The sequence below is a fragment of the Cherax quadricarinatus genome, chromosome 3 (genome assembly GCF_038502225.1).
Source record: "Cherax quadricarinatus isolate ZL_2023a chromosome 3, ASM3850222v1, whole genome shotgun sequence".
NCBI lineage: Eukaryota > Metazoa > Arthropoda > Malacostraca > Decapoda > Parastacidae > Cherax > Cherax quadricarinatus.
The window spans coordinates 16108194-16130516 of record NC_091294.1 but is presented as its reverse complement, the minus strand read 5'-3'; the positions used below and the strand labels follow the sequence as shown (position 1 = coordinate 16130516).

General features: G+C 40.7%; 1 protein-coding gene across 4 annotated transcripts in view; it reads left to right on the top strand.

The window, feature by feature from the left end:
* The window catches only part of LOC128706570 (uncharacterized), a 273076-nt gene that overhangs the window by 60607 nt on the left and 190146 nt on the right, over positions 1-22323 (top strand). For all 4 annotated transcript variants that reach the window (XM_053801503.2, XM_070090311.1, XM_070090316.1 and 1 more), the window contains one exon: positions 4883-5032. In XM_053801503.2, coding sequence (XP_053657478.1) covers positions 4883-5032 — 150 coding nt within the window. The remainder of the gene's footprint in view (positions 1-4882; positions 5033-22323) is intronic.

The window sequence follows — 22323 nt, the reverse complement described above, 5'->3', positions numbered from 1 at the left end:
ACATGAATGACATATTTTATTAATTTTAGAGTATACAGTGGACCCCCGGTTAACGATTTTAATCCGTGCAAGAGGGCTCATCGTTATGCGAAATAATCGTTATGCGAATGAATTTTCCCCATAAGAAATAATGGAAATAAAATTAATCCGTGCAAGACGCCCAAAAGTATGAAAAAAAATTTTTTTTACCACATGAAATGTTAATTTTAATACACACAAACTGAAAAAGGCATGCACAATTAAATGACACTTACTTTTATTGAAGATCTGGTGATGATTGATGGGATGGGAGGAGGGGAGAGAGTGTGTTAGTGTTTAGAAGGGGAATCCCCTTCCATTAGGACTTGAGGTAGTAAGTCCTTTTCTGGGGTTACTTCCCTTCTTCTTTTAATGCCACTAGGGCCAGCTTCAGAGTCACTGGACTTCTTTCGCACAAAATATCTGTCCATAGTGGCCTGTACCTCTCGTTCCTTTATGACTTGCCTAAAGTGTTTCACAACATTGTCAGTGTAATAATCACCAGCACGGCTTGCAATAGCTGTGTGAGGGTGATTTTCATCCATGAAGGTTTGCACTTCAAGCCACTTTGCACAGATTTCCTTAATCTTTGAAGTAGGCAACTTCTTCAATTTCTCTCTCCCCTCCTCCGAAGCAATTTCCTCAGGTGTGGCCTCTTGCTCTTGAAGTTGATCTAGCAGCTCATCAGTGGTTAGTTCTTCATTGTCCTCCTCCACCAACTCTTCCACATCCTCCCCACTAACCTCCAACCCCAAGGACTTTCCCAATGCCACAATGGATTCCTCAACTGGCACAGGATTCTCAGGGTTAGCCTCAAACCCTTCAAAATCCCTTTTGTCTACACATTCTGGCCACAGTTTCTTCCAAGCAGAGTTCAAGGTCCTCTTTGTCACTTCCTCCCAAGCCTTACCTATAAGGTTTACACAATTGAGGATATTAAAGTGATCTCTCCAAAACTCTCTTAGAGTCAGTTGAGTTTCTGAGGTCATTACAAAGCACCTTTCAAACAGAGCTTTTGTGTACAGTTTCTTGAAGTTGGAAATAACCTGCTGGTCCATGGGCTGCAGGAGAGGAGTGGTATTAGGAGGCAAAAACTTTACCTTAATGAAGCTCATGTCCCCATAAAGTCGCTCTGCCACGTCTGTAGGATGACCAGGGGCATTGTCTAACACCAGGAGGCACTTAAGTTCTAATTTCTTTTCAGTTAGGTAATTTTTCACATTGGGGGCAAATGCATGGTGTAACCAGTTATAGAAAAATTCCCTAGTGACCCATGCCTTACTGTTTGCCCTCCACAGCACACACAAATTATCCTTGAGGACATTCTTTTGCCTGAACGCTCTGGGAGTTTCAGAGTGATACACTAATAAAGGCTTCACTTTGCAATCACCAGTAGCATTGGCACACATCAACAAAGTAAGCCTGTCTTTCATAGGCTTATGTCCTGGGAGTGCCTTTTCCTCCTGAGTAATGTAGGTCCTGCTTGGCATTTTCTTCCAGAACAGGCCTGTTTCATCACAATTAAACACTTGTTCAGGTTTCAGTCCTTCAGTTTCTATGTACTCCTTGAATTCCTGCACATATTTTTCAGCCGCTTTGTGGTCCGAACTGGCAGCCTCACCATGCCTTATCACACTATGGATGCCACTACGCTTCTTAAATCTCTCAAACCAACCTTTGCTGGCCTTAAATTCACTCACATCATCACTAGTTGCAGGCATTTTTTTAATTAAATCCTCATGCAACTTCCTAGCCTTTTCACATATGATCGCTTGAGAGACGCTATCTCCTGCTATCTGTTTTTCATTTATCCACACCAATAAGAGTCTCTCAACATCTTCCATCAATTGCGATCTTTGTTTCGAAAACACAGTTGAACCTTTGGCAAGAACAGCTTCCTTGATTGTCTTTCTGGTGCCCACAATAGTAGCGATGGTTGATTGGGGTTTCTTGTACAGCTTGACTAGGTCGGCTATACGCACTCCACTTTCATACTTATCAATTATCTCTTTCTTCATCTCTATAGTAATTCTTACCCTTTGAGGTGTAGGGTTGGCACTAGAAGCTTTCTTGGGGCCCATGGTCACTTATTTTCCAGAAACAGCACCGAAAATACTGTAATAATACGAAATATTCCGAGTGTATGCTTGGATGTTACCGCGGAGGCTGGCTGGTAAACAATGGGACGGAGCGGCACATGTGAGGCTGGCTGAGGGCACATTGGACGCGTCTCGGACGAAAATCGGTATGCGGGTTTTTAATCGGTATGCGGGGCAAAAATTTTGCGATAAAAGTAATCGTTATGCGGAAAAATCGCTATGCGATGCCATCGTTATGCGGGGGTCCACTGTACAGTGGACCCCCGGTTAACGATATTTTTTCACTCCAGAAGTATGTTCAGGTGCCAGTACTGACCGAATTTGTTCCCATAAGGAATATTGTGAATTAGATTAGTCCATTTCAGACCCCCAAACATACACGTACAAAAGCACTTACATAAATACACTTACATAATCGGTCGCATTCGGAGGTGATCGTTATGCGGGGGTCCACTGTATATCAGATTTCTGTGTTATTTATATTGTTTATTATATCATATTAGATGAAGTGAGATAGATAAATAAGCCATAGAGTTGATATTAGTGAAATTATTGAAATACAGAATTCCACTGGAATGGATTAATTGCATTTCAATTAATTTAAATGAGGAAAATTGACCCTGCAAATGAGCAAATCCAGTTGCAAGCAAGGTCATGGAATGGAATAAACTCGCAAGTAGAGGTTCCACTGTATTATTTTTACTTTTATTCTATTTTTTCTTTTCTAATATTTTTTCATGTAACTTTTGTGGCCTGTAAGACCAATATAATACATAATGTACATACACTCGTTGGCACTGATTGGCACCCTGCTGCCAATCCCAGATGCAGTCTGCTGGTGAGTACTGGATATTGACAGGTGGTTGTGGTTGTGAAGGTTGTTGTGGTTGTGAAGGTTGTTGTGGTTGTGCAGGTTGTTGTGGTGTGTGGGTGGTTGAAGGTGGCCTTTGTTATGGATGTGCTGAGTCAGCAGCATGGCTACCAGCTTGGGGTACCGCTAGTGCCACATGACGCATTGCACCACCACCACCACCTGCTGCCGTGTGTGTATTATCCATCCCATTGTAACATTACTCATTACCCATACTGTTTTCCTCACCACCCTTGCCGTCTTACCCACCACCCACATTGTTTTCTCCACCACCCATGCCGTCTTACCCACCACCCACATTGTTTTCCCCACCACCCACACTGGCTTCTCCACCACCCACACTGTCTTCACTACCCACACTGTCTTCACCACCCACACTGTCTTCCCCACCACCCACACTGACTTCCTCACCACCCACACTGACTTCCCCACCACCCACACTCTCTTCCCCAACACCCACACTGTCTTCTCCACCACCCACACTGTCTTCCCCAACACCCACACTGTTTTCACCACCCACACTTTTCCCCACCACCCACACTGTCTTCACCACCACCCACACTGTCTTTCCCACCACCCACACTGTTTTCACCACCCACACTGTTTTCCCCATCACCCACACTGTCTTCTCCACCAGCCACACTGTTTTCCCCATCACCCACACTGTCTTCTCCACCAGCCACACTGTTTTCCCCACCACCCACACTGTCTTCTCCACCACCCACACTGTCTTCCCCATCACCCACACTGTCTTCACCATCCACACTGTCTTCCCCACCACCCACATCGTCTTCCTTACCACCCACACCGTCTTTCCCACCACCCACACTGTCTTCTGAACCACCCACACTGTCTTCCCCACCACCCACATTGTCTTCACCACCCACACTGTCTTCTCCACCATCCACACTGTCTTCTCCACAACCCACACTGTCTTCTCCACCACCCACACTGTCTTCCCCGCCACCCACACTGTCTTCTCTACCACCCACATTGTCTTCTCCACCACCCACACTGTTTTCCCCAACACCCACACTGTTTTCCCCAACACCCACACTGTTTTCCCCAACACCCACACTGTTTTCCCCAACACCCACACTGTCTTCCCCACCACCCACACTGTCTTCCCCACCACCCACATTTTAGTTGCCTCGTACAACACGCATGGCTTACGGAGGAAGAATTCTGTTCCACTTCCCCATGGAGATAAGAGGAAATAAACAAGAACAAGAATTAGAAAATAGCAGAAAACCCAGGAGGTGTGTATATATTTATATATATATGCTTGTACACGTATGTGTATTGTGACCTAAGCATAAGTAGAAGTAGCAAGACGTACCTGTAATCTTGCATGTTTATGAGACAGAAAAAAAGACAATCCTACCATCATGTAAAACAATTACAGGCTTCCGTTTCACACTCACTTAGCAGGACAGTAGTACCTCCCTGGGCGGTTGCTGTCTACCAACTTGCTACCTAGGAATTACTGACAATATGTTAGGTAAAAGGACACAAGTGCAAATAATGGGACATTTTATTGTGGCAACATTTTACTTGATGCCTTTACAAGTATTAAGGTGGTGAATATCAAGGTAGCTCAATGCTAAGTGTTCCCAAGAGGCAGAGGGGCACTGCACCAGGTCAGCTGATGCAGTGCTTCTCTGGTAATCATCACTAAAGCACCTTATTTTCTTTCACTAGATATTTCATAATACTGTGTTGCCCTTGCTTATGTTGATGTTCTGTCACTACGTGTAGTATGTAAAAGTCACTTTTACAATTAAAATACAATGTTACTTAGTGGGCTCATATTCTTCTTTTATATTTGTCAGGTAAACAGGCATAACTAAGAACTGTAACACTATCTTCCTTTGAATTACATCTATCTTTACAGACAAATGCAACTTGCCCTCAAGATCGAAAACCATTTGACAAAGTGCATGTGCGAAAGGCTTTTGGAGAACCCATAGATAGAGATATCCCTGTCAAGAAACAAAAAGAAGTGGTGTATATTCCTGAGGAAGATAATCCTACATACTGTGAGGTAAGGTTTAAGCTTAAAATTACAATGGGCCAGATATCATTTAGCCAATTTCCTTCATGTATTTTCCACATTTAACTTTTTCACTGTCTAGAACACTAAAATAACTATTGCTTTCAGTGTCCACTTTTTTTTTTTTTAATAATTCTTCTGAAATTATCTTTTTTTTCTGAAGTTAATGACACCAAAATATGAAATTTGATGGAAAACTTATGGAATTATGTAGGTGCAAAGTTACTAGTCTCTGAACAGTTTATGCATCAGCAATTTCTCCCACTTGAGTCCTACTTTAACCCCTTTGGTGCCCATGCAGTAATACTACGGGTTTGAGGTCACTGTCAGTGCCATAGTACACCATGAGCTCAACTTACTCAGATAAGCAAATGGTAAATTTGGGCCTAGATTTGAGAGAATGAGTCTATGGGGTAAGTGTGAACAATACAAAATAATCCTGCAGCATGCAGTACATAATGAGAAAATAAAACTGCAACCATACCTTACGAGTTTCGAGAGTTTAACTACTCTTAAAGCCTGGTCATGGGCCAGGTTTGTCCAGTGCTTGCCTGATCAACCAGGCTGTTGCTGCTGGAGGCCCACTGCCCCACATATCCATCACAGTCTAGTTGATCTGGTACCTGGTGAAGATACTTGTCCAGTTTCCTCTTGAAGGCTTCTACACTTGTTCCAGCCGTGTTTCTGATATCTTCTGGTAAGATGTTGAATGGTCTGGAACCCCGGATGTTGATACAGTGTTCCCTTATTGTCCCCACTGCACCCCTGTTCCTCACTGGGTTTGTTTTACACATCCTCCCATATCTTTCACTCCAGTATGTTGTTATGGCAGTGTGCAGATTTGGGACCAGGCCCTTGAGTACTTTCCAGGTATATATTATCGTGTATCTCTCTACGCCACTCCAAAGAGTACATGTTCAAGACTTGAAGGCGTTCCCAGTAATTTAGGTGCTTTACTAGCTCAGTGCGAGCCGTAAACGATCTCTGTGTTTGTTCCAGCTCTGATATTTCTCCTGCTTTGAATGAGGCCATCAGCACTGAGCAAAATTCTAAATGAGGGAGCACTAGCGATTTGAAGAGTGTCACTATCAGCATTATTTCACATGTTTTGAAAGTTCTCAATACTCAATACTCACCTCGTTATCTTCCTGGCTGTCTTGATCTTTGTCTTGTTAGGTTCCTTAAAAGAAAGGTTAGCTGACATAATTATTCACAGGTCTTTGACGTGTTCCTTTCTTTCTATTTGGTGACCCTCTTGAGTTTTGTATATAGTGTTCCTTTTGAGTTCTTCATTCTTTCCATACCTAAGCATCTGGAACTTATCATCATTGAATTGCCCACTGGAAAACCCTGCTTATGTATTCCTGTAATTTTTCAGTGTCCTCTACCATAATGACTTTCATAGTTATTTTAGTGTTATCTGCAAATGATACAAAAGTGTGACAGGTGTTTTTATCCATATCTGCTATGAGGATGAGAAACAGCAGAGGTGCCAGGACAGTGCCTTGGGGCAATGAGCTTTTGACCTCATTGATGGTGGATCTTGCTCTGTTTACTACTACTTATTGTGTTCTGTGTGTTAGGAACCTGAAAATCCATCTTCCTACCTTCCCCGTAATGCCCAAGGCCTTCATTTTGTGCGCTATCACTTCATAATCGCATTTGTCAAACGCCTTTGTAAAATCTGTGTAAATCACATCTGCATTTTGGTCTTCTTCCAGTGCCTGTTATTCTGTCATACTGGTTCAGCAGCTGTGACAGGCATGATCGTCCTGCTCTAAAACCATGCTGGTTTGGGTTATGCTGGTTGTGCTGGGCCATGAAATTTGTAATCTGCCATCTCATCACACTTTCAAAGATTTTACGATGTGAGAAGTTAGGGCTACTGGTCTGTAGATTTTTGGCTAGTGATCTACAGTTTAAAACAGCAACTTTGCACATAATGAAAGTAGTTTGTTAGATTATGTATTGGTGGGTAAAAGGTTGATGGGTAGGCTCCAGGATGTACACATTTATAGAGGGGCAACTGATATATCGGATCATTATTTAGTTGCAGCTATAGTTAGAGTAAGAGGTAGATGAGACAAGAGGAAAATGGCAACAAGAAGTAAAAGGGAGGTAAAAGTGTATAAACTAAGGGAGGAAGAAGTTCGGGTGAGATATAAGCAACTATTGGCAGAAAGGAGGGCTGGTGCAAGTATGAGTAGTGGGGGGGTTGAAGAGGGTTGGAATACTTTTAAAAAATGCGGTATTAGAATGTGGGGCAGAAGTTTGTGATTATAGGAGGGTGGGTGCAGGAGGAAAGAGGAGTGATTGGTGGAATGATGAAGCAAAAGGTGTAATAAATGAGAAAAAGGTAGTTTATGAGGCAAAGAAGGGAATGTATAAAAGTATGGAGGCAAAGAAGGGAATGTATAAAAGTATACTAGTACCAAGACTCTTATATGGGTGTAAAGCTTGGGTTGTGAATGCAGCAGCGAGGAGGCGGTTGGAGGCAGTGGAGATGTCCTGTCTAAGGGCGATGTGTGGTGTAAATATTATGCAGAAAATTCGGAGTGTGGAAATTAGGAGAAGGTGTGGAGTTAATAAAAGTATTAGAGGGCTGAAGAGGGGTTGTTGAGGTGGTTTGGTCATTTAGAGAGAGTGGATCAAAGTAGAATGACATGGAGAGCGTTTAAATCTGTAGTGGAAGGAAGGCGGGGTAGGGGTCGTCCTCGAAAAGGTTGGAAGGAAGGGGTAAGGAAGGTTTTGTGGGCGAGGGGCTTGGACTTCCAGCAGGCGTGCATGAGCATGTTCGATAGGAGTGAATGGAGACAAATGGTATTTGGGAACTGACGATCTGTTGGAGTGTGAGCAGGGTAATATTTAGTGAAGGGATTCAGGGAAACCGTTTTTTTTTTTTTTTTGTTATCACACTGGCCGATTCCCACCAAGGCAGGGTGGCCCGAAAAAGAAAAACTTTCACCATTATTCACTCCATCACTGTCTTGCCAGAAGGGTGCTTTACACTACAGTTTTTAAACTGCAACATTAACACCCCTCCTTCAGAGTGCAGGCACTGTACTTCCCATCTCCAGGACTCAAGTCCGGCCTGCCGGTTTCCCTGAACCCCTTCATAAATGTTACTTTGCTCACACTCCAACAGCACGTCAAGTATTAAAAACCATTTGTCTCCATTCACTCCTAACAAACAGGCTCACGCATGCCTGCTGTAAGTCAAAGCCCCTCACACAAAAAACCTCCTTTACCCCCCCCTCCAACCTTTCCTAGGCCGACCCCTACCCCGCCTTCCTTCCACTACAGACTGATACACTCTTGAAGTAACTCTGTTTCGCTCCATTCTCTCTACATGTCCGAACCACCTCAGCAACCCTTCCTCAGCCCTCTGGACAACAGTTTTGGTAATCCCGCACCTCCTCCTAACTTCCAAACTACGAATTCTCTGCATTATATTCACACCACACATTGCCCTCAGACATGACATCTCCACTGCCTCCAGCCTTCTCCTCGCTGCAACATTCATCACCCATGCTTCACACCCATATAAGAGCGTTGGTAAAACTATACTCTCATACATTCCCCTCTTTGCCTCCAAGGACAAAGTTCTTTGTCTCCACAGACTCCTAAGTGCACCACTCACCCTTTTCCCCTCATCAATTCTATGATTCACCTCATCTTTCACAGACCCATCCACTGACATGTCCACTCCCAAATATCTGAATACATTCACCTCCTCCATACTCTCTCCCTCCAATCTGATATCCAATCTTTCTTCACCTAATCTTTTTGTTATCCTCATAACCTTACTCTTTCCTGTATTCACTTTCAATTTTCTTCTTTTGCACACCCTACCAAATTCATCCACCAATCTCTGCAACTTCTCTTCAGAATCTCCCAAGAGCATAGTGTCATCAGCAAAGACCAACTGTGACAACTCCCACTTTATGTGTGATTCTTTATCTTTTAACTCCACGCCTCTTGCCAAGACCCTCGCAATTACTTCTCTTACAACCCCATCTATAAATATATTAAACAACCACGGTGACATCACACATCCTTGTCTAAGGCCTACTTTTACTGGGAAATAATTTCCCTCTTTCCTACATACTCTAACTTGAGCCTCACTATCCTCGTAAAAACTCTTCACTGCTTTCAGTAACCTACCTCCTACACCATACACCTGCAACATCTGCCACATTGCCCCCCTATCCACCCTGTCATACGCCTTTTCCAAATCCATAAATGCCACAAAGACCTCTTTAGCCTTATCTAAATACTGTTCACTTATATGTTTCACTGTAAACACCTGGTCCACACCCCCTACCTTTCCTAAAGCATCCTTGTTCATCTGCTATCCTATTCTCCGTCTTACTCTTAATTCTTTCAATAATAACTCTACCATACACTTTACCAGGTATACTCAACAGACTTTTTTTTTTTTTTTTTTTTTTCAACAAGTCGGCCGTCTCCCACCGAGGCAGGGTGACCCAAAAAAGAAAGAAAATCCCCAAAAAGAAAAATACTTTCATCATCATTCAACACTTTCACCACACTTGCACATTATCACTGTTTTTGCAGAGGTGCTCGGAATACAGCAGTCTAGAAGCATACACATATAAAGATACACAACATATCCCTCCAAACTGCCAATATCCCAAACCCCTCCTTTAAAGTGCAGGCATTGTACTTCCCATTTCCAGGACTCAAGTCCGACTATATGAAAATAACCGGTTTCCCTGAATCCCTTCACTACATATTACCCTGCTCACACTCCAACAGATCGTCAGGTCCCAAGTACCATTCGTCTCCATTCACTCCTATCTAACACGCTCACGCACGCTTGCTGGAAGTCCAAGCCCCTTACCCACAAAACCTCCTTTACCCCCTCTCTCCAACCCTTTCGAGGACGACCCCTACCCCGCCTTCCTTCCCCTATAGATTTATATGCTTTCCATGTCATTCTACTTTGATCCATTCTCTCTAAATGACCAAACCACCTCAACAACCCCTCTTCTGCCCTCTGACTAATACTTTTATTAACTCCACACCTTCTCCTAATTTCCACACTCCGAATTTTCTGCATAATATTTACACCACACATTGCCCTTAAACAGGACATCTCCACTGCCTCCAACCGTCTCCTCGCTGCTGCATTTACCACCCAAGCTTCACACCCATATAAGAGTGTTGGTACTACTATACTTTCATACATTCCCTTCTTTGCCTCCATAGATAACGTTTTTTGACTCCACATATACCTCAACGCACCACTCACCTTTTTTCCCTCATCAATTCTATGATTAACCTCATCCTTCATAAATCCATCCGCCGACACGTCAACTCCCAAGTATCTGAAAACATTCACTTCTTCCATACTCCTCCTCCCCAATTTGATATCCAATTTTTCTTTATCTAAATCATTTGACACCCTCATCACCTTACTCTTTTCTATGTTCACTTTCAACTTTCTACCTTTACACACATTCCCAAACTCATCCACTAACCTTTGCAATTTTTCTTTATAATCTCCCATAAGCACAGTATCATCAGCAAAAAGTAACTGTGTCAATTCCCATTTTGAATTTGATTCCCCATAATTTAATCCCACCCCTCTCCCAAACACCCTAGCATTTACTTCCTTTACAACCCCATCTATAAATATATTAAACAACCATGGTGACATTACATATCCCTGTCTAAGACCTACTTTTACTGGGAAGTAGTCTCCCTCTCTTCTACACACCCTAACCTGAGCCTCACTATCCTCATAAAAACTCTTTACAGCATTTAATAACTTACCACCTATTCCATATACTTGCAACATCTGCCACATTGCTCCTCTATCCACTCTATCATATGCCTTTTCTAAATCCATAAATGCAATAAAAACTTCCCTACCTTTATCTAAATACTGTTCACATATATGCTTCAATGTAAACACCTGATCTACACATCCCCTACCCACTCTGAAACCTCCTTGCTCATCCGCAATGCTACATTCTGTCTTACCTCTAATTCTTTCAATTATAACCCTACCGTACACTTTTCCTGGTATACTCAGTAAGCTTATTCCTCTATAATTTTTACAGTCTCTTTTGTCCCCTTTCCCTTTATATAAAGGGACTATACATGCTCTCTGCCAATCCCTAGGTACCTTCCCCTCTTTCATACATTTATTAAACAAAAGTACCAACCACTCCAACACTATATCCCCCCCTGCTTTTAACATTTCTGTCATGATCCCATCAGTTCCAGCTGCTTTACCCCCTTTCATTTTACGTAATGCCTCACGTACCTCCCTGACCAATGCATGAAATTACTGCCTCTGTTTCTTCCTTAACATTTAAAAGTTCCTCAAAATATTCTCGCCATCTACCCAATACCTCCATCTCCTCATCTACTAACTCCCCTACTCTGTTTTTAACTGACAAATCCATATTTTCCCTAGGCTTTCTTAACTTGTTTAACTCACTCCAAAATTTTTTCTTATTTTCATTAAAATTTCTTGACAGTGCCTCTCCCACTCTATCATCTGCTCTCCTTTTGCACTCTCTCACCACTCTCTTTACCTTTCTTTTACTCTCCATATACTCTGCTCTTCTTATAACACTTCTGTTTTGTAAAAACCTCTCATAAGCTACCTTTTTCTCTTTTATCACACCCTTTACTTCATCATTCCACCAATCACTCCTCTTTCCCCCTGCCCCCACCCTCCTATAACCACAAACTTCTGCCCCACATTCTAATACTGCATTTTTAAAACTATTCCAACCCTCTTCAACCCTCCCACTACTCATCTTTGCACTAGCCCACCTTTCTGCCAATAGTCGCTTATATCTCACCCGAACTTCCTCCTCCCTTAGTTTATACACTTTCACCTCCCTCTTACTTGTTGTTGCCACCTTCCTCTTTTCCCATCTACCTCTTACTCTAACTGTAGCTACAACTAAATAATGATCCGATATATCAGTTGCCCCTCTATAAACATGTACATCCTGGAGCCTACCCATCAACCTTTTATCCACCAATACATAATCTAATAAACTACTTTCATTACGTGCTACATCATACCTTGTATATTTATTTATCCTCTTTTTCATAAAATATGTATTACTTATTACCAAATTTCTTTCTACACATAGCTCAATTAAAGGCTCCCCATTTACATTTACCCCTGGCACCCTATAATTTTTGCACTCTCTTTTATCCCCTTTGCCTTTATACAAAGGAACTATACATGCTCTCTGCCAATCCCTAGGTACCTTACCCTCTTCCATACATTTATTAAATAATTGCACCAACCACTCAAAAACTATATCCCCACCTGCTTTTAACATTTCTATCTTTATCCCATCATGAACTTCCCCCACACTCACAACTGGCTCTTCCTCACTCCTACAAGATGTTATTCCTCCTTGCCCTATACACGAAATCACAGCTTCCCTATCTTCATCAACATTTAACAATTCCTCAAAATATTCCCTCCATCTTCCCAATACCTCTAACTCTCCATTTAATAACTCTCCTCTCCTATTTTTAACTGACAAATCCATTTGTTCTCTAGGCTTTCTTAACTTGTTAATCTCACTCCAAAACTTTTTCTTATTTTCAACAAAATTTGTTGATAACATCTCACCCACTCTCTCATTTGCTCTCTTTTTACATTGCTTCACCACTCTCTTAACCTCTCTCTTTTTCTCCATATACTCTTCCCTCCTTGCATCACTTCTACTTTGTAAAAACTTCTCATATGCCAACTTTTTCTCCCATACATCATCATTCCACCAATCGCTCCTCTTCCCTCCTGCACCCACTTTCCTGTAACCACAAACTTCTGCTGAACACACTAACACTACATTTTTAAACCTACCCCATACCTCTTCGACCCCATTGCCTATGCTCTCATTAGCCCATCTATCCTCCAATAGCTGTTTATATCTTACCCTAACTGCCTCCTCTTTTAGTTTATAAACCTTCACCTCTCTCTTCCCTGATGCTTCTATTCTCCTTGTATCCCATCTACCTTTTACTCTCAGTGTAGCTACAACTAGAAAGTGATCTGATGTATCTGTGGCCCCTCTATAAACATGTACATCCTGAAGTCTACTCAACAGTCTTTTATCTACCAATACATGATCCAACAAACTACTGTCATTTCGCCCTACATCATATCTTGTATACTTATTTATCCTCTTTTTCTTAAAATATGTATTACCTATAACTAAACCCCTTTCTATACAAAGTTCAATCAAAGGGCTCCCATTATCATTTACACCTGGCACCCCAAACTTACCTACCACACCCTCTCTAAAAGTTTCTCCTACTTTAGCATTCAGGTCCCCTACCACAATTACTCTCTCACTTGGTTCAAAGGCTCCTATACATTCACTTAACATCTCCCAAAATCTCTCTCTCTCCTCTGCATTCCTCTCTTCTCCAGGTGCATACACGCTTATTATGACCCACTTCTCGCATCCAACCTTTACTTTATTCCACATAATTCTTGCATTTACACATTCATATTCTCTTTTCTCCTTCCATAACTGATCATTCAACATTACTGCTACCCCTTCCTTTGCTCTAACTCTCTCAGATACTCCAGATTTAATCCCATTTATTTCCCCCCACCGAAACTCCCCTACCCCCTTCAGCTTTGTTTTGCTTAGGGCCAGGACATCCAACTTCTTTTCATTCATAACATCAGCAATCATCTGTTTCTTGTCATCCGCACTACATCCACGCACATTCAAGCATCCCAGTTTTATAAAGTTTTTCTTCTTCTCTTTTTTAGTAAATGTCTACAGGAGAAGGGGTTACTAGCCCATTGCTCCCGGCATTTTAGTCGCCTCATACGACCGGTTATTTTTATATATCCGGACTTGAGTCCTTGAAATGGGACGTACAATGCCTGCACTCTAAAGGAGAGGTTCGGGATATTGGCAGTTTGGTGGGATATGTTGTGTATCTTTATATGTACAGTGGTCCCACAATTATCGTCCTTAATCCGTTCCTGGAAGTGGGACTATTATCGAAATAAACGATTTTAGAATCAGTTTTCCCCATAAGAAATAATGTAAATACAATTAATCTGTTCCTGATACCCAGAAGTATTAAAACAAAAAAAATTTTTACATGAAATATAGATGTAGTACATAATACACTGGGACATGATGAATGAAACATTAACAGCATAACACTTACCTTTATTAGCGATTCTTCTTAGTGTATGGAAGACTGGAGGAGGAAATCCCCACTAGCATTAGCACAGAACATGAGCGTCAGCCTGTCTTTCATAGGCTTGTGTCCTGGCAGTGCCTTTTCTTCCTGAGTAATGTAGGTCCTCTTTGGCATTTTCTTCCAAAAGAGGCCTGTTTCGTCACAATTGAACACTTGTTCAGGTTTCAGTCCTTCAGCCTCTATGTACTCCTTGAATTCCTGCACATATTTTTCAGCCGCTTTATTGTCAGAACTGGCAGCCTCACCATGCCTTACCACACTGTGTATGTCAGTACGCTTCTTAAATCTCTCAAACCAGCCTTTGCTGGCCTTAAATTCACTCACATCACCACTAGTTGCAGGCAATTTCTTTACCAAATCGTCATGCAACTGCCTAGCCTTTTCACAAATAAGCGACATCATAAGACTGTCTCCTGCTAATTGTTTCTCGTTTATCCACACCAATAATAACTTCTCAACATCTTCGAGTACTGGTGATCTCATTTTTGTCAGCATATTTACCCCTTTTGCAACAACAGCTTCCTTGATTTCCTTTTTCTTGGCTATGATGGAAGATATGGTTGTATTGGATTTGTTATATATCCTGGCCAGTTCACCCACACGTACGCCACTTTCATATTGTTCAATGATGTTTTTCTTAAATTCAATCGTATTTCTCACCTTCTTTACCAAAGGCTTGGCACTAGGAGCTTTCTTTGGAGCCATGGTAGCTTATTTAGCACTTGCAAGCACTAAAATGAATGGAATATTATGAAATATTTTGTATGAACACCTGAGGGGACCGTCGCTCACTGGTAATCAATGGCACACTGGCTGGGAAGGGAGGCAGAGGCGGCTCAGAGCCGTGAGTACGTGTCCAGGACGAAGAACAATTAGCGAGTTAACGGACCATTTGCGAGCCAATGTTTAGATGAAATAACGCGACGATTTCCAAAGTGGGCGACTTTCAGGCCGGATGATTATTGAGGGACCACTGTATATGCTTCTAAACTGTTGTGTTCTGAGCACCTCTGCAAAAACTGTGATTATGTGTGAGTGAGGTAAAAGTGTTGAATGATGAAAGTATTTTCTTTTTGAGGATTTTCTTTCTTTTTGGGTCACCCTGCCTCGGTGGGAGACGGCCGACTTGTTAAAAGAAAAAAAAAATGTATTTGATGAATTATTTTGGATCAAGGGTAATGACAAATTTACGTTTGTGTGGCCTCACCTCTGCACTACTCGCCTGACGCAAGCTGACATCAAGGGTAAGAGGTGTGGGTTAGGCAGTACAACACCTCTCAGTCTCGAGAAGGTCTTCCTTTCCTGCTCATTTACTTTGATTAAGAGACTCCTGGAGAATAGCATTATTCCTTTGTCTCCCGAAAGTGTGACTACTTGTGACACTTTCACTTAGTAGAAACTCTCCTGTGTTGAAGAGATTTCAGTTACACTGGTCAAATTATAAGTGTTTAAAACTTTGATCGTCACAGGATATTGAGACTATCAAATCTACCCATTCTGCCAGAATGGAGGCCATTGTAACTATGTATGATTATAAGTCTGTTAAAGTGTTTATATCTAATTGATAAGTAAAAGGTACCATTAAAATACCTTAAGACCATAAAGTAATACACGTTACATTAATAGAGATATTTTATGAATTTTTTTCTATCTCCTTAATGCTAAAATTGATCTGCACAAGAGATTGAATTATATCATTATATATAATTTCTTATTACGATTTCCCATGTGTAAATTTCATACTGAAGATCCCCTAGACTCATGCCATAAATACTTTACAAATCCTATGAAGCATCGTAATACTAAGGTATAACTTTAAGTAGTTGAGGGAATGCCCTCTTATTCCATAGTGTGTTAATTTAATGTGCAGCAAATCATGGTCAACTATATCAAAAGCTTTACAGAAATCAATGAAGATTCCCAGTGGGACTTCTTCTTGAGAGCGGTGTATATTAGTTCTAGTATGTGTATAATAGCATCATTTGTGCTTTTATTAGCCCTGAATCCAGACTGACAGGGGTTTAGTATGTTGTGTGAGACGAGGTAGGAATAGATCTGTGTATGAATTAATTTTTCAAAGATTTTACAGAGAAGAAGTAGGTTAGATATTGGTCTATAGTTATTCAAATCGGTTTGATCACTTCCTTTGTGGATCGGGGTGACCCTCGCTATTTTGAGAATTGCTGGGAAGGTGGAGGATTCGATGGACTTGTTAAAGAGTGTTGCAATAATTGGTGAGAGTACTTGAGATGCTTTTTTGTACATAAAAGCATGAGGATAACAAAAAGATTAGGTGATGAAAGATTGAATATCAGATTGGAGGGAGAGAGTATGGAGGAGGTGAACGTATTCAGATATTTGGGAGTGGACGTGTCAGCGGATGGGTCTATGAAAGATGAGGTGAATCATAGAATTGATGAGGGAAAAAGAGTGAGTGGTGCACTTAGGAGTCTGTGGAGACAAAGAACTTTGTCCTTGGAGGCAAAGAGGGGAATGTATGAGAGTATAGTTTTACCAACGCTCTTATATGGGTGTGAAGCGTGGGTGATGAATGTTGCAGCGAGGAGAAGGCTGGAGGCAGTGGAGATGTCATGTCTGAGGGCAATGTGTGGTGTGAATATAATGCAGAGAATTCGTAGTTTGGAAGTTAGGAGGAGGTGCGGGATTACCAAAACTGTTGTCCAGAGGGCTGAGGAAGGGTTGTTGAGGTGGTTCGGACATGTAGAGAGAATGGAGCGAAACAGAATGACTTCAAGAGTGTATCAGTCTGTAGTGGAAGGAAGGCGGGGTAGGGGTCGGCCTAGGAAGGGTTGGAGGGAGGGGGTAAAGGAGGTTTTGTGTGCGAGGGGCTTGGACTTCCAGCAGGCATGCGTGAGCGTGTTTGATAGGAGTGAATGGAGACAAATGGTTTTTAATACTTGACGTGCTGTTGGAGTGTGAGCAAAGTAACATTTATGAAGGGATTCAGGGAAACCGGCAGGCCGGACTTGAGTCCTGGAGATGGGAAGTACAGTGCCTGCACTCTGAAGGAGGGGTGTTAATGTTGCAGTTTAAAAACTGTAGTGTAAAGCACCCTTCTGGCAAGACAGTGATGGAGTGAATGATGGTGAAAGTTTTTCTTTTTCGGGCCACCCTGCCTTGGTGGGAATCGGCCGGTGTGATAATAAAAAAAAAAAAAAAAAAAAAAAAGGCTGTAAGTTATGTATGTCCCCTGCCTTGTTTTTGAAGGTGTTGATGATGAGTGAGACTTCTGTTGGGTTGGTTGGGGCTAGGAATAGTGTATTCGGGTAGGTGCTCATGAGGTTTACCTGGAGAGAGTTCCGGGGGTCAGTGCCCCTGCAGCCCAGTCTGTGACCAGGCCTCATGGTGGATCAGAGCCTGATCAACCAGGCTGTTACTGCTGGCTGCATGCAATCCAACGTACAAGCCACAGCCTGGCTGGTCAGGTACTGACTTTAGGTGCTTGTCCAGTGCCTGCTTGAAGACAGCCAGGGGTCTGTTGGTAATCCCCCTTATGTATGCTGGGAGGCAGTTGAACAGTCTTGGGCCCCTGACACTTATTGTGTTGTCTCTTAATGTGCTAGTGACACCCTTGCTTTTCATTGGGGGATGTTGCATCGTCTGCTCAGTCTTTTGCTTTCATAGTGAGTGATTTTCGTGTGCAGTTCGGTACTAGTTCCTCTAGGATTTTCCAGGGGTATATAATCATGTATCTCTCCCGCGGAGTACAGGTTCAGGAACTTCAAGCGCTCCCAGTAATTGAGGTGTTTTATCTCCGTTATGCGTGCTGTGACGGTAGTCTGATGGACGAGTGTTTGAGCTTGGGATTTTGCTCGTGAGATTCTTTCCTGTGGTGGAGAAGAAAGCATCAAATATGTTTGCTGTTTCAGTTGGTGGGAGTAGGGGTTCGTCTGATTTTGTTAACTTGATTGTTTTGTTTTTGGATATCTTTTTAGTTCCTAGAATTTCGGATAGGGTTTTCCAGGTCTTTTTCATATCACCATTTATGTTACACAATCTGTTTTCATAGTACAATTTTTTTTTGACCTTATCAGGCTGGCAAGGATTGACGAGTAACGTTTAGAATGATCTCTAGTTATTTGACCCATTTTGTTCTGTTTTTCATATAGGTGCTTTGGGTTAATGGATTTAAGGATGCTGGGTGTTATCCAGGGACTGTTCAGTCTCTTAGCTGTGATCTGTTTAGTTTTTTAATTAAGGTAATGCTTGTTATAGAGGTAGTGTTTTTTTTTTTTAGGAAATTATTAATACATTCATTCGTGTCTGTATATGTCTCAAGCTCATCATGCCAGTCAACATTATTCATAGCTGTTATAAAGTTATTAACAGCTGTCTCAATATGTAGTCTGAAGGTAACTTTAGTGGTGTCTTGGGGCAATTTACCTAGGTTGTTTATGAGAAAGGTAGGGTAGTGGTCTCTGGTATTGTCTGTGATTATGCCTGATTTTAAAGGGGATATGGTGTTAGTCCAGATGTGGTCTAATAAGGAGATACTAGTTTTGGAGATTCTTGTAGGTTTTGTTATTGTTGGTAGCAACAAGCAGTTGCTCACACTGTGAATTCGGTTACTTGTGGGTCCTGGTCATGTAGTAAATTTATGTTGAAATTTCCTGAGAGCAGCAAAGTGGTCTTTGTTCATATGTGCATCAGTTATCATGTTTCCTAACTTTTCACTAAAATGGTAAATGTTTGACTGTGTTTGATGTTTATCACTGTGAGAGGGTTTTTGCAGTTCTTTTGATTTAAATTTATAGCTATAATATTTTCTCCATGTTCATCCCTTGTACAAGAATTATTGATACATTCAAGTTGATCTGAGTAGTATATAGCTGTTCCACCCCCTTGCTGTTCTGTCCTACAGTTGTGTATGGTTGTGTAACCAGGAATGGCATAGACATCTGTAGTACCAGGCTTTAGCCAGGTTTCTGTGAGTGTGATGATTGACATACTGGTATGAAGGGAATTGAGTAATGCTGTGAGGTCATCGTAATGTTTGCTCAAAGATCTGACGTTGTAATTAAAGATAGTTGTTATTGTTGGCTCTGAGTAATGTCTTTGCTTGGTCTGCTGTAAAATAATTACAGTTGCTGTTCGATTCGTGTAAGTCATGTAATAAAAGGTTGAGATCAGGATCAATGCTTGTAATCTTAAGATTGTGAGTGACTCTACAACTAGATTTTTGAATAAAGTGTTATGTTAAACATAATAATTATGATACCAAACTAATTTATCTTACTAGCTAATGGATTGTTACAAGTAGTTTTAAAAAGATACAGAGATACAGTTTACTCTTAATATGGTACAGATTTGATGATTTAATATTGAACGGTTATAGTTTTAGAGTTTGACAAAAGTACTGGAAGTGAAAATTAAATTAACCCTTTCAGGGTCCGTCCCGTAGATCTACGACTTTACATTCAGGGTCCAAACCATAGATCTACGCCAAAATTCTAGCGGCGTCAAATTTAGCGCGAGAAGGCTGGTAGGCCTACATCTGAGAGAATGAGTCTGGGTGGTCAGTGTGTACACTATAAAAAAAATCTGGACGCCTGCATGGCATTGTGGGAACGCCGGCAACGTAGCTTTGTTCATCTTGCCTGGCGGCAAGGAAGCTCTCACTCCCCACTCACTCTCTGGGTGAATTCTGACTCTCCTCTTCACAACTTACAATTCTAAGACTAATAGAAGTGGAGCTGAAGACGAATTCTATGGTTTTGAACCATATGGTACCATTGTGCCATATGGTACAATGGTGCCATGTCATACAATGGTATCATATGGTACAATGGTATCATATGGTACAGTGGTACCATATGGTACGATGTACCATATGGTACAATGTACCATATAGTACATTGTACCATATGGTACATTATACCATATGGTACAGGGTACAGGGACCCTAATGGAAATAAGTCTATCTGATTTTTTTGGGTTATCCTAGGTTCTCCAAACATATATTGCTAAGTATGATATTCTATGTAACTTTATTTGTGTATACCTAAATAAACTTACTTATGATGCCACATGCACTTGAGTAAGTTTATCGCCGGGTCACCATCTGGAGAAGACCCGGGCCGGAAGTACCGGCAAATCAACAAGAAGAAGAATTAAGTTTATTCAGGTGTACAGAAATACAATTACATAGATTATCATACAAAGCAGCTTATGTATAAAATTCTAGGATAACCCAAAAAAGTCAGGGTGACTTATTTCCATAGGGATCCCTGTATCTGTACCATATGGTGTTCTGTACTGTATGGTACCCTGTGCCATATGGTACCCTGTACCATATGGTACCCTGTGCCATATGGTACCCTGTACCATATGGTACCCTATGCCATTTGGTACCCTGTACCATATGGTACCCTGTGCCATATGGTATTCTGTACCATATGGTACCCTGCACCATAAGTTATCCTGTACTGCATGTTACCCTATACCATATAGTACAATGTACCATATGGTACCCTGTAGCATATGATACTGTGTACCATATGGTCAACAGGTGTTGGTGGCATGAGACACCAGCCAAGACTGAGGTACCATTGCACCATATGGTACCATTGTATCATATGGTACTATTGTACCAAATGGTGCCATTGTTCCATATGGTACCATTGTATCATATGGTACCATTGTATCATGTGCCTTTGTACGATATTGTACCATATGGTACCATTGCACCATATGGTACCATTGCACCCTGTGGCACATTGTACCATATGGTACTATATGGTACCGTTGTATTCAACACAATAACCGCACTAATATTTTCATCATTTTGTTTTCAATAAACTTGTAAAAAAGTTTTGTAAGCAATATAATGATAAACAAATTAGTGCAGTTATTGTGTTGAATACAATGAGTGTACACTTATACAATATACATTATACTGGTCTCGCAAATGTTACTAGAAAAAGAAAAAAATTAGAAAAGAAAAGAAAAAAAGTATAAAAAACGTAAAATAAAAAAATGGGATTTTGCGGAAGTCACTGATGTTGCCGCCAACTGGTCATTTTGGGTCAACTTCCCGCTGCTGTATCTCGGTAAGTACTGATCAGAACATTTTTTTGTTTTGTTTTATTACCTTCACAAAAATATTATCTTTAATTCTGTAAGATTTTTTTTTTTTTTTTTTTTTTTTTTTTTTTTTTTTTTTTTTCAAAATTTCTTGGACACTGGGGCACCACTTCAGATTTTGGCCTTGGACCCTGAAAGGGTTAAAAGTCTGCAGGTAATGGTAGTTATAAAGAAATAGGAGAAAACAAAAATAATAGTTTATAATAGAAGATTAAGCTAACTCTTATTATGGCACAAAGTTGACAGTATAATATTGCACTGGTTATCAGTTCTATAATAATAGTAAGTAATGGTAAATTAAAAATTGTACTAAAGTAAAAATTATAGTAAAGTAAAATGGACTGATAGTAAATATGGTGGTGAACAAAACTTAGGTAAGTAATATTAATTAAAAAATATAAAAAAGAGAAATAATTTCTGTTAGAGTATTATATTTTTATTAACAAATATTAGGATTCAATATTGCACTGGTAGTAATATTAAAGCTTATAAAGGCAATACAAAATATTTAAAGGTAAAGAACTACACCAAGAGAATAAAATGATTAATTGTATCAAGTAGAATGAACTGATAGAAAATGTGGTATTAAAACAAGTTTTTGGTAAGCAACGTTAATTAATAATATAAAAAATTGTACAAAAGTAAAATGGACTGATAGTAACTATAGTATTAAACAGATTTTTAGCAAGTAATAGTAATTAATAGTTTTTAAAAAAATGGGGTTGCAAAATGGACAGATAGTATTTATTAAAAAAATTTTAAGCAAGTAATATTAATATAAGAAAAATACATAACATAAGGTGGGTAATTCTCACTAGTAAAATCACATATACTGAGGTAGTTAATGTTGATTATTAAGAGATAATACTGTGAAGTTTGTACAATAATGGAACAAAACATACACTTCATGTAGGCTTTTGGTTTGGACATTGTTTAATCAG